The sequence below is a fragment of the Pleurodeles waltl genome, chromosome 4_2 (genome assembly GCF_031143425.1).
Source record: "Pleurodeles waltl isolate 20211129_DDA chromosome 4_2, aPleWal1.hap1.20221129, whole genome shotgun sequence".
NCBI lineage: Eukaryota > Metazoa > Chordata > Amphibia > Caudata > Salamandridae > Pleurodeles > Pleurodeles waltl.
Genome location: NC_090443.1, coordinates 544,311,410 through 544,324,965, shown reverse-complemented (window position 1 = coordinate 544,324,965; position 13,556 = coordinate 544,311,410). Strand labels below are relative to the sequence as shown.

Sequence of the window (13,556 nt, the reverse complement as noted above, 5' to 3'; positions counted from 1 at the left end):
ACTTGGCTTCTGTACACATATCTAGTACACAGGCATCATATCGCAAACAGAAGTAACACAGCTTTTGTGAACAATTTCTAGAAATAAATGGTTCCCTTACTTTCGATGGCAGCAAAGATGGTTGACCCTACAGAGTCTCCAAGTGCACCTAATTTATATTGCTGCAGGCAATCTATGTGTTTTGTAGTTTCTGGAACACACAGCTTGTAAACCTAGCAGCTACTTAATGACTAGAAACCAGCAAAATGACTAGTCAACATACATGTTTGATTGTCAATGAGGTATGCTGAAAAAACGCTACTCGGAACGGTTCTTGGATTCTGGCCTGGCCTTTCACTACAAATGAGAGCGGCCTAGTGATTTAGAGCCTGAACACATACTATATTGCTTTAGATTTCCTCAGATTTCACCGGAGCTGCACTGCAGTTTCTATTCCTCTCAGACTGCTTCACCATTGACTTGACCTCCCCTGATTGCTTTGCAGCTATACACTGACGGATTCCCCCCAACGTGTCACTGCCACAACTGTGTTTACATTTCAAGGAAACAGCAGAAATTGTTATCCGCGCTCAGATAGCTCTTCTTGCTCACATACTGATTCCTCTTGAAGATATGCAAAGTTTCCTATTATTCCTTTTTATATGATAAAGGATGCAATGTAATCCATGGTTCGGGCACTTTGATATCTTCTGCGTCATAGCAAAACATACTACTACATGCTTTTGTCACGATTTTTTCTGATCTATTTGGGGATATAGCTATAATGCTGCCTCTTACCATCTGCTTTCAAAATTCCGGTGAATAGCGCCAACACAACTGCAATGGGTGCCGCACATGTTGTCCGGGCCTGCTTCTCTTTTTACAACAAAAACCATTACGGTAATTTAATAGCTCAAGTAGAGAATGGTCCACGAGTATTTCCAGTGGAATGTAGCATGATGATGATGACGCCGTCCTCTGAACCCACCATATTTACCATGATGTTCACAGAGCCGTGTGACTTAGTCCTTAAGAACACCGATTGCTGTTGAAAAGTTTTTGAGTAGATAAAACACGTAGGTACTGGTATTGGGTCAAAGGCACTTCAGAAGGACGGAGTAGGACAGCCCTAGCTTTGAAAGAACAGAAAAATCTTCTTGGAATGACGGAACTATCAAGTGGATGTATACTTTCACCGATGGATGTCAGGCTTAGCCAATGCACTGTTTCTTAGGTCCCCAGCTGTGGTTGCTCCTACATCACATGCTGAAATGTAGATATTTTGTAGAATTAGTTTTGTACTGGCAGTTTTCCATTTCACGAGTTAGGACTTATCTATCCTGGAAGTGCGTGTGGTTTACACCCACGTTCTACTAACCCGGCCACAGAAGTCTCAAGTCGAGCATTCGCTGCATCTGTTCAGCCAGACCTCTGCAACTACAGCTGTTTATTTCTGGGAATCCTCTGCATTGTGCCTGGCCTTCGTGTCATTTTGAGCCAGGTGCTGATGCACAGCTTATTTCTAAAAACTAACAATATCTGACACACGGATAGGCTTTTCCTGCATTTGTGCCTAGATCAGGCTGCATCCATAGAAACACATCAACGTCTTGTTTATCTTTTTTTCATCAGATCGCTGCAATGTAGGGTGCTTTGCTTTTTCTTTCGGATGTGTCAAATGTGAGAGTTCATATTACAGGAAACAAGAGTCTCATCTGCGGCCGGACTGATAGTTATTAGGCATAAATGATCTCGCTGTTTTAGTGTCCTGCAGTTAGTTTGTGGCAGTTGGCACCAATATTCCTTTGCCCATGACCAGTGTCCATCTGTTATGCGTAAACATGCAATTGATCTTCTCTGCACTTTGCTTACTCTTCTTGACACTAAATCTAGCATTTTTGCCAAAGGGTTTACAGGTTTAAAATATTCTTTACTTATTTGTTAGTAGTGGAATTGATCTCTCTGTGACGTGTATATTTTACAGACTTGTGAGAAGCACGTAAATGCCGATAAGTTGGCACAGCTTCCTTTCTGTATTTCAGGAAGTTAGACGTTATGATCACTCCTCCTTGATTCCAACCTAGCGTACTGAGGCAGAATTGGAATGATAGTTTCAAGGAAGTAGGTCTTTGTCTGCTGGTATCTGTCTCTTTAGGTGTCAACATGAACATTGGGATTAATCCTGCATGCACTTGTATATGTGTTTGTTTGGTATTATAATGTGTTTTCCCGTTCTGTCTTTTATGTGCTCATCCATTTCTTTTGAGAACCTTTCCTTCTCCAATCATGTTGAGTGGGCAGATTAACACATCTCTGGTTCTCGTTCCTAGGAAAGATCGACGAAAGAGACACACAATGTCTGTTTGGGAACAGCGCACCAGCCAGCTGCGCCGCCACATGCAGATGAACAGCCAGGAGGCCATAGAGAGTGAGGAGCCAGCTGGCCTGAACCCACAGTCCAGCCTTTACCGGAAGACTCATGTTCTACATGGCCCTGTTACTGAGAAGGGTGAAGGGCCGGTGCTGAAGGAAGATTTGCCAACAGAGAAGGCCTCAGATGACCCCTTAAACATCCATCCCAGTCTGAGCACCTCTGAAGGCCTGGGGAGTCCCTCAATCAGAACCAAGAAAGAGCACTGGCGCCACAAATCCTATCATGGGAACTGTGAAGGCCGAGAGCAAGAAGGCACAACAGTTGAAGAAGTTGTACGACGTAGACAGAGCCAAAGACGTAGTCGTCATCGAAAAGCGAGAGAAGGCCGAGAGGTCTCTGGCGGTACCTCAGATAGCACCTCAGCTAGTCGAGAAAGAGGTCTGGATGAGGTGTCACCAGCTGAAGGAGTACAGGAGGGTCTCGAGAGAAGAAACGAAGAGAAACCTGGCATGGTTCAGGAGCAAGGCGAGCAGGACGGTCCTTTGAGCAGGTAATTTGTACTAATTATCATCACATGGACAGAGTTCAAGGTGGTGTCTGTTATTGAATTGACTACTTATTAGCACGCCTAATAGACCAAAGTAGGGTCCTTGGTTCTCAAAAATACAGCTTTCCCAACAGCTAACCCTGGCAGTCACCAAGAGACCCACTTTGCATGCTGTATTAGGGTCCTTAGTCTATCACCTTCCATTCTGTTTTTCCTCTTTACTCTGTACTTTTCTTTGTTTCTTAATTTAGATAACACCAAGCATGTGATTCTCTTGAATCTTCCTTCCTGTTTCCATTTTGTCTACCATTCACTCATCTCCTACACCTCTTGCCAGTCCGTCTACTTTATGAATATTTCTTATTTTCAATTATTTATTTTACATTTTCATTTGCTTTTCTTTCCCAGTAGAAGCATCAAATGAAAAGAAACAGTGGGGCAGAAAGATGTGGGATAGGAAAAGGGAAGATTTAGAGGTGTAAAAAAGGATATGCAAACTAAATACAGAACAAGAGACATGAAGCTGAGAAAAAAAGTGAAACCGAAGGTAAAATGAGAAACAAGTTAACAAGATAGGATGAAAGCAAAAAGAAAAATGGGACAGAAATTTACAAATCAGATAGAAACATGAAAAATGTCACGGAGAACACCAGAACAAAAAACGAAAGAAAGTATCTGCAAGGCTAGCACAGGAGAACTCGAAGAACTGAGTAGAGAAAACAGGAGAAAAGGTGCTAAAAGTGGAAATGGTGAAGAAATGCAGAGCGAAATGGAGCAAGGTAGGGTACATATCTCTTCACTTGGCTGATGGTAACCCTTTATTAGGCGACATCCAGCCCAAAAGGACACTCTCTTTTGGGTTGAGTGGGCAGTCATTCCATGTCATCATGGGCAACTGTTCTAATTTTCACTTCTGTCGTAAGCTAGATAAAGGACAGGCAAGGGGGAAGATGGGCCCATAATGAAAGCTTTGGTCACAATCATTCTTAAGTAGTGATATCTAAAGAGACTGCACGTGCATCATTGTGAACCACTGCTTGGTTTCCGTTTTTAAGCACATCACACGGCTATATGCAGAGAAGGAGAAGGGGGGGCAGTTAAATAAACAAAATCTTGTTTCAAACATTTAAGAAAGAAAGTAATCTATGTTAAGAACCAAAAATTAATAAATAACAATATTGTAATACATTGGAGCATTTCTAATGAGAAGTACTCTAACTAGAGCATGCATCAACCTCCCTTCTGCACTGTAGGATCTTCATTGATGGTCATAAATGAGAGAATAATTTCCTAATGCACGAGGAACACTTTATATCCAATAAATACATCGGAAAGGTGAAGAGTCCAGCATACTCAGGTCCAGAGAACCACCCTCAAACGTCTATGCTGGCAAGGATAGCTGAATTTGAGCCTATCTAGAAAAAAAGAAAACACACTTCTCAAAAATATATTGCAGTACCTCTAACACACCCTGCTGCGGAACCAGTCCAGCAATGAGGTCAAACACAGCCTAATCTGCTTTTATGAGTTACTTTAAACAACCTGTTCTTTTAACAATCCAGAAGATTCCAAGCCCACCGACTATGTTTTGTGGATATCAGTTGATCTAAAGAATAATCAGAATTGTGGTGAAATAAGATGGGAACGTGAACCTTAAAGGGGTTTCATTCCTTGCATCGCCTCAGAACATCATGATACAAAGCCTCTAAAGTACAGTACGAGAGCCCTTGAGTGCTATGAGCTGATGGAGGTTTATATGTGACTAGACGCAATACATTTTAAAACAAACAACAGGAATGAAATTGCATACAGCCCAACTGTACCTATCTTTTCAATAGAAACAGAACATACTGAAGCAGATGCAAAGAACATCTTAATATATCCAGCTAGAAATCAGCACTTTGTTTAATCTGCTGCACAACTATTCATTCTTGTCAGAAGATTTACCCATTTTAGCAGCAATCATGGCAAATGTGGAAGAAGCCCTTTATAGTCTTTTTGCCATAGTGAAGGTAAGGGCTCATATAAATATATCCAATGAGAACCTTGGGCAGCAACCTTGAAACCCAAGATTGTGCTCCCTTTCAATGATGTCCTGCTAGAGGGAATCATGTATGTGGCAGATACCTGCCTTTGCCATCAATTAACAGGAGGCTAATAGGGATCACCACCCTGTACCAGTTGCCTTAGTGGACCCAGCGTTGTTGCTCTCATGCTATTTCTGAAAGCCTGGCTGTCTGGGCCTCCTCCGGCCAGAGCACACCAAACAAAAATCAACAAAACTTAACAATTGGCGGAGTAAAACCGAATGCATCAAAAAATTTGCCCCTGTATGCAAGAAATGTTATTTCTTTGCTAACTCCATTCATTTAGTACTTATAGGGAATAGCTGACATGGTCACCCCCTCTTGACAGAGCTTCTGTTAGGTGGCATGGTGGTGCCTAACCATGCCTTATGCTCCATTCATGATGGTGTGGATGCTACTGAAAGCTTCAAATACCCACAAATTGTAAGCATAATACGTACATACTCCTTCAACAGGAAAAGGTTTGTAGTATAGATGTAAATACAAGCTAGGGGAAATTCAAGGAAAATTGGGTGACTGATATGCCAGGTTGCCTTGTCTGTTCATTTTAGAAGCAGTATAAATAATTAAGAGATATAGTAGACCATTCCTATTCCTCTTTCTGCCTGACAGCTCTCTAATCTGTAGCAGTATCAGTGTTTCAGGTCTGTAAGGACCTGCAAGCAGATTTGTGACAACCACAACCTACCTCCTGCTTCTCCATGCCTTTAGCGACCAAGCCACGTTGACAAGTGTTCTTTTCTCTCCCAGATTTCCCCATGGGTAGGGGTGATTGTCTGTCTTGATTTCTGGAGATTTAGAGGGAAGTGACTTCAAATAATTGTTTTTCGCCGATTTAGTCGCCCTTTCTCCCTTTTCCTGGGAAGCCATCTTATGCCCCCATCTTCCTATCCTCTTCCTCATTTGGACAGCTTCTGAAAAAAGTTTAAACCTTGTTCTACTGGCAATTAGGACAATCCCACCTCAAGATCTCAGTTCTGGTTGGTAAGTCAAATACTTCATGTTGTAGAAGACAATCACATAATGTGCTTTCTCTTGACTAACCAGTCCTTGAGCACGGGTGAGGTTAAAACTGGTGATACTTGCTCAGGTGCATCAGGCACTGGAACAACAGCACTGGTTACTTTTTTTCTGAATCTCTAGGTTGCCTACTTCACATTTCAAGACAACCCTGACACTGAAATATACTGAAAATTCGTTGGGGAAGACCAGCATCACCAATTCACAACTCTGACTTTGAGCTTCATTTATCCCCCATTAGATTTCATCAAAGCTGCCATGAAGTATTTTGTGGACTAACATCTACTTCTACTGGAATGATTAACTATTGAAAGCGATTCATCCCCCTCTAGTCTCATTTACCCTTTGAAATAATGCATCCTTCCACCTGAGCTGAGATTTTTGGTACTTATGCCAAAAGTCGTCCTTGTTGCCTTTCCAGCAGCTTCAACTCATCAGAGCAATGCTGGACACGAAATATCAGACTGTATTTCCACCAATGTAGGGGTGTCAGTCAACCAACAATATGTTCACCTTTCCCATCTGAGCTTTGTGCATTCTGTGTCTGTTGGGACCAGGCTTGGGGAGAGTTACTGGATTTAGTTTTGTCTCTCAGTTATTGTGTATGCAATTTAGAGTTGTGGTGTTTGGAGAGCAGTCTACTAGCGATGGCACCCTTTTGCCATTCATGGTCTAATTCCCAGGCTGCCACAGAGGCTGCAGCCCACAAATGCGTAGGCTAACTTGTATACAACTGTATCAGCATGTTGGAGAGCCTTCAGGAAACTCTGTGTAATATCAGCTTTCTGAAGCAGTATTCGATTGCATTACCCTATTACTGTTTCTGTAATTGGAAGAGGGGTTTGTTGTGCATATCCTCCTGGGAATCTTCGCTGCCATACACAACATCAAAAATGGGTGAAGGTGGTTATCCTTTGGACTTTGCTGTGAAATCATCACTCTGTGTCATAATGTCGCTGTGACGGGGGGCACTTTTTTTGCTCTGACATAGCCAAAGGGAATGCCTTAAGAATTATAAAATGACCATCACATGAGTGTGAGTTAAACCATGAGACAAGGGACATCAATATTGTGCCACCTATATGAACAATTTATGCCTTGGGACTTGATCGAGGGCGTTTCGACTCTGGGATCTATAGTTGGGAAATTATTTTTTGGATTAACACTGTAACCAGTTTTAGGCATTTTGTTTCAAAACTGAGTTTTCCATATGTGTTGAGCAAACTAAGGTTTCATGATGCAGGATGTGTGATAACTAGTCCTGTCTCACTTTAGTGAGTTTCTATGAAGGCTGGGCCTTAAATATCAAGAGGATGCATAACACTTCTCCATTGACAGCCTAGCTAGTGAAGGCTATGAGGTCGTCCTTAGATGTGCCTTAGCTACTAACCTTTAACCCCTAGAACTGGAAGACAATCCCATATTGTTACAGTTGAGACATGGACCATTTATGCTCAGGATTTAGCTTATTTAGGAATTGGTTGTTTCTTTGGCAAAAATAGCTTGAATGGGTTACATTAAAATAAAGAATTCTTGGATTTCTGCTTTTAAACATCCCCAGGTACAAGATTTGCTCTTCATGGTTTGTCTGGTATTGTGCTTTCTTAGGGACTTCCAGAAATCCTTCTTATCCAAGTTGTTGTTGGCACATGGCTGGTGGCAGGCACAGGGTTACTGAGGGGGGAGGGAGGGGGTCACAGTTTTAGTTAATACATTTTCCCATTATAGCTGCTAATGTGTTAAACTTGTGGCCATTTCTTCTATACACAGGGTGATCAATCTGTAGGCCCTGTGTACATGTTGTTCCTTCATCTTGTTCTTTCCTGTCAAGATAGTGCTGCAAGTTAGGTCTTTGCTCCTCTTGAAGGTGGTTTTGGAGTTTCACCTGTCACATACATTCATCCTTTCATCTTTCTTTCATTGTCCTTACCAGCTGGTGGGCTGTTTGTATGCTAAGCGGGCCTTGATAAAGCTTGTTAAGTATACATATATCAATTTCCTCTTTTCTCTGTACCTCCCCTTAGTGTCCCATGTTTCTCCCCACTTTTCCTACCTTTGCTCCATGATTCTCACTGCTTTTCACCTTCTCTGATTACACTTCTCAGTCTGTCTTTCCCCTTCGTTTGCCATATTATTTTTTCTGCGTTCTTTTTCTTCTGCTCCACATGTTCCTGCTTTACTGTCTTCTTCACAAGTGTATTTGGTTTTCTCTATCGTACCCCACATATATCTCCATTTCTCTCTTGTGTTATTTTTTCTCTGTATTTCCCTTTACTAGTCTGTGAACCTATCACAATGGACTTTGCTAGTGCACTGTGGGCTTCCTGAAGCATTGTGTGATTGCATTGCACCCTTACTTTTTCCCTGATTGGAAGCAAGGCTTGTGCTGCACGTCTTCCTGGAAAACTCCACTGCAATGCACTATATAAACAAGCATTTGCAATGAAATGGGTCTCACCCTTGCTTGAGTTAGGTCTATTAGTGTTGTAAATTCTTAACTGAACTTTTGTTGCCACATAAATTGAAAATGAAAAGTAAAACAGTTAACGTAAGCAAGCCAATTAAAAGTGCCACGGCCGCCATGAGCATGAAGGAGATAGACAAAAACAAAACAAAAAGTTTGCTTGCAGTCAAACGTAGCAGCAATCGTGCAATTAACAAAAATGCCCCAAGGAGGGACAAACGTAAAGCATTTACCAATGATGAGAAAGGATATTTGAAAGGCAAGCACATGAATAAGTGATAGTGATGGGCATACGGTGGGTGTCGTTAAAAACCCATAGATAGATTACAACACGTCTGAGCGCTTGCGCGCTCAACCTAAAAGAGCGGAGAGTGGTATCCTTTGGACGTTCCTGTAACATTGTGACTTTGTGGACTTGAGCAATGAATCATAATGTTTCTGTGATGGTGGCTGCCATTCTTTGTTCCAACAAATCCTATGTTGATGCCATTGGAATTTAAGAAAGAACATCTCGGGAGTGTGGCCAGGCGTGCATGGTGGCAGACGCCTCTTATAGAACTCCAAAAGATCTTGCTTAATTCCTGTCCTAAATTGGACATAATCTGGCTGATCTATTTTAGCAACATGGCCCCCTTGGTTATTCTGCCATGTCCTGTATGGCCCCTGAACCGATTGAGACTGTTCAGCAGCACATAATTCTGCAATTTTCACGAGGCAGCTGAAGAGCAGTAACAGGCCTCGTATGACTAGATGGGCCCTTCGTGGAAGATAAAGATTACTGTTCCCGGGGTGAGTGTCCCTGATCTGTGTGAGGGGCAGAGTGGATATGGGTGGGGTCAAGATGGCAGTATCCCTCTGCATATGCTTCTAGGTGATGAATCGGCAACGGACTGGTCACTGGAGTTGCCTGTGCACTAGCAGGGCCTGGTGTTGCTGCATGTGCTACTTGCCGCTGAGGAGTGTGTCACTCGTTGACACTGGGGATGGGGTGTAGTGCCAGAGGAGTGAGCACCGATAGGGGGGTGCACACTATCCCTCTTTTCCTATTCTTGGGGTGGCTGGTGCATGGGGCCTCTGGGAGCCAGACCAGGTGGATCGCTGGAGGCCCCAATCTCCGACAGTGCCCAGAACTCCCAAGAGCAACTCATAGTCCCCCTCTGGCAATTAACCTATGGCAAATACAACTACACTGCAGATGCACTTCAACCCAATTTCTAACATGTGTCCCTGCTTGGCTTGCCTGTTGTGGTTGTGATCAGCTGTTTTGGGGGAACAAGAAAGAGTACAGGGATGTGGCCTAGTCAAACCCTGGGTATTCCACGCAGACCTCTGATGTGAATGCTGCAGTGCACCAGCTGGGAGTTCACGTCCCCTGCTTGAAGATACTGGTGAGTGTCTGGCTGCTTGCACAGGCAGTAACTGGACTTGGTTGGGTGCAGTGAAAGCTGCAGAAGGTGAAGGTGGGACCTACATCTGCCCCAGGAGGATCTGTGCGACTGAGCTCTGGGCTGCCTGGGGTGTCCCACTCCCATGGATGGAGTGACTTCTGCTTCTTTCTCCATCACTACTTCTCCCACCCCCCATCACTTGCCTCACCGTGAGAAAATTGCAGACAGCTGCAGCCTCACAACAAAGCAAAACTGATAAATATGCAAAAACATCAGTAAGTCCATAATCGGTGGAGGATCCACAGGACCAAGCAGTAGTCTCCCAGACTTGCAGCTTCTCAGCACACATATTTCAGGCCTTCTACTACAACCGCACATCTCTGGAAATACAAATTGGGAGTGTGAGAGCTGAGGTCTGAGGCCTGCGATATGACCTCCGTAAAAAATAGCAGACCAAGTCATGGTAACCAAAACCAGGATATCAAATACAGAAGACAATGTACAATCATTAACTGCTGAAGTTCCCTGAGTGAAGGAGGTGATAGTTCACTGTGTACATAGAGCAGAGGATGCTGAGATTAGATCAAGAAGAAGCAATCTCAGAGTAGTTAGAGTGCCCAAGGGCTTCAAAGGCTACTTGGATCAGATACTTGGTTTCAGATGACTTGTTATTGAATTGCTCCTTGCTTAAAAGGGCCTGTCGCTCCAGGTGACCGCCCCCCAGCTTGTGAACGGTCACTTCCTAAACTATGCAGATAGGGATGACATTTTACAGCATTCTTGACTCCAGATTCTCATCATATATGGCACACAAGTCAGTACATATCCAGACTATTTGTTGTTTATACAGCAATCCTTTACTGTAGCTAAGCAGAAACCTAAAGCAATGCAACTCACATGGTTCTCTTCCCTGTAAAAATGAAAGTTATATATAATGGCAAGGCATATTTTTTGAGTCACCTTAAGAAATATGGGACTTGCTGGAGCTATAGAAGCTCAGGGTGGGGCTGCCTGCCGGGACAAATGATTAAAGGCGTGAAGGGCAGCGCATAGGGTCTTGCCTTCTCCAAATAAGAGACGGTAGAGATTGAACAGGCACAGATCGAACAGCACCAAGAAGGAAATTCTTGAGTGGGGTTGACTGGCTGCACCAGGACACAGGTTAAGGGGACAATGGCAGGAGAAGATCCTTGTCACCAGACCTCACGACACGTTATGACTTTCAGAAGGCTCTTGACTTGGACTGATTAGAGAGATCTGAGTATGCCCAATATGTACAAGATGAACAATGATGCTCTGGATGACAGAGTGGACAAGAGACACCGGGACTGAGATGAGGCTCTCTTGCTAATGTAATATATTGGATCTGCAATCATTATTTGATTATGGGCTTGGCCGGGTACTTCCTAGGGCCATTTCCACTTGACACATGGTTTATCAGTTAGGGCGGGTGACAGAAACTTCAGTTTAGGAAGTGTAGGGTGAGTTATGGGTATAGTTATGTGTATATTTTGATTCTTAAGTTCCAACCTACCACACATGGCATCATGCAAACAGCTCTTTACGTACTTCATTGTTCATTAGACTCCCATAATGGCTGAACGGGATACTATTATTCTGATCTCCTGGAATGTCAATTGCTTGTAAAAAAATTAATTAGGGTACCATCTTTCAATATCTTAAGAGATTTTTGTCTAAGGTGATATTCCTACAAGAAACACACTTATAAGGAAACAAATGCCCCCGTCCTAGCCCGTAATGGTTACACTAGGGTGTAACACTCTGGATATACTACCAACTCCCAAACCATGTCAGTGCTCTTTCACAAACAGTTCCCTGTGCAGGTCAAGAAGGTGACCCACTCAATTGTGGCCACTTTATCAGTGGAAGAGCTGATGGGGGAAACATACTCACCTCTGTATATGCACCCCTAAACCTAGTAGGCGGTACACTACATGTTATAACATGACAGTTTCTACATTCTCCCTTATATGTGATTGTCATAGGGGGTGATTTCAGTTCTGTGATCGATGATATCATCAATACTGGAGCCAGTAAAATCACTTGCAGATCCCCTATTCTAACTCAGTGGATGGGATCATTTACCCTATCTGATGCATGGCGCACAATGCACCCTAGCAAGATTGAATATACATATAATTTGCATGTGCACCACACCTCCTCAAGAGTAGACTATATTTTCCTCCACTAGATAGATATTGGAAGCCTTCCGGAGGCTCAAACTCTGCACCGGACCATGACCAACCATATACCTATATAGGTTAGGTTAAGAATAACAGGTAAACTGAAAAGTGGGTTTTGGAGGCTGAATGTGTGGTGGCTCCAGGACTGGGGCTTCTTGAAACAGATTCAGCAGCTCTCAATTCAGATGCAGTCGCATCCCCTTCTACACTCTGGGAGGTGTTCAAAACGGACCTTAGGGGACAGGCTGTATGATGTCAAACAGCAGTAAAAAAATGTAGGATCCAAGAAATTCTGACCTTGTGGAATCACACTGGGGATCTAAAAAGGAATGTATCTGACAGACATGCTGATCAGACACAGAGCTCCTCAGAATTATTAAGACTATCGCTTCATCAAACACTGCTTAACTCTGCAGCCTCAGCTAACGCTTTAGCGCTGTATCAGATATATGAAGTAGACTACAAGACTAGGAAGGACCGACATTGGTTACCTAGTAAAGATATTGGTTTTAGACTTATTCCTAGTCTACTTGAAGTTTCTGGACAGCTCCTGTCTGACCCTCAGCAGATTACCTAGGTACTTATACAACACTCTGCATGCATGTGTAAGGCCAGTGCCCCACCATTTGCCGAGAGGGCTGATCTTATTATAAAAGACCTAGTGGTACCACAGCTTACACACTTGGGCTGCCAAAGGTAGTACCAGCCCTTGACGATGGATGAGATAACAAAGGTCCTTGCTGCCCTCACAAATGGTAAGACCCAGGTCCCCAGTGGCTTCCCACTCAAAGCTTTTTGGCCTTATATATCCTATCTCGTTCCCCAACTTTTAAATATTTATGAAGATACTCATAAGCTGGGGCAGCTTTCCCAGGTAATATTAAAACCAGGGAAGTCTCCAGACGTTGATTCTCCTTATAAACCTGTTTCTTCGATTTATTTAAAGCCAAGATACTTGCCATGGCTGTGGCAAACAGATTGTTAACAGTTACAAGTAAATTAATAAAATGTATTCAAAGTGGTTTTCTGCCTAACCTTGTGACTCCCCACTAGCTCCATAGATGAACTGATGAACTACGAGGAACAGTGGGCCATTTTGTCCATTGACTTCAGCAAAGGCCTTTGACTGGGTCCATTGGCTGTTCTTGTTCCAACTACGTGAAAGGATGATCTTTGACCCTAACTTCCATAAGATATGTAGTAATGCTCTATGCTGAGCTATGGGCTCAGGATAAGGTAAATGTTCATTGTCTACACCCTCCTATATTGACAGAGGCGCCAAACAGGGTTGCCTCTTGGCTCCTCTTCTTTTCTCCGTAATTGTAGCTCCTCCAACAGAATAGATCCACCTAGATGCAGAACGGAGTGGCTTCCATTGGTCGACTCTGAGGGTGGGTGGAATATCATTACATGCTGATAACCTCCTAGTCTAGATCAGTAATCCCATAGGCTCACTACCTCAATTAATGCAGATATTGCAGGTCCATGGAGAA

The 13,556-nt window shown here is 43.2% G+C and overlaps 1 protein-coding gene across 1 annotated transcript in view; it reads left to right on the top strand.

Annotated features, from left to right (window-relative positions):
- The window catches only part of CACNA1E (calcium voltage-gated channel subunit alpha1 E), a 1,379,194-nt gene that overhangs the window by 850,203 nt on the left and 515,435 nt on the right, over nt 1-13,556 (top strand). Inside the window, exon 19 of the mRNA XM_069233198.1 lies at nt 2,310-2,903. Within this exon, the coding sequence (XP_069089299.1) occupies nt 2,310-2,903 (594 nt within the window). The remainder of the gene's footprint in view (nt 1-2,309; nt 2,904-13,556) is intronic.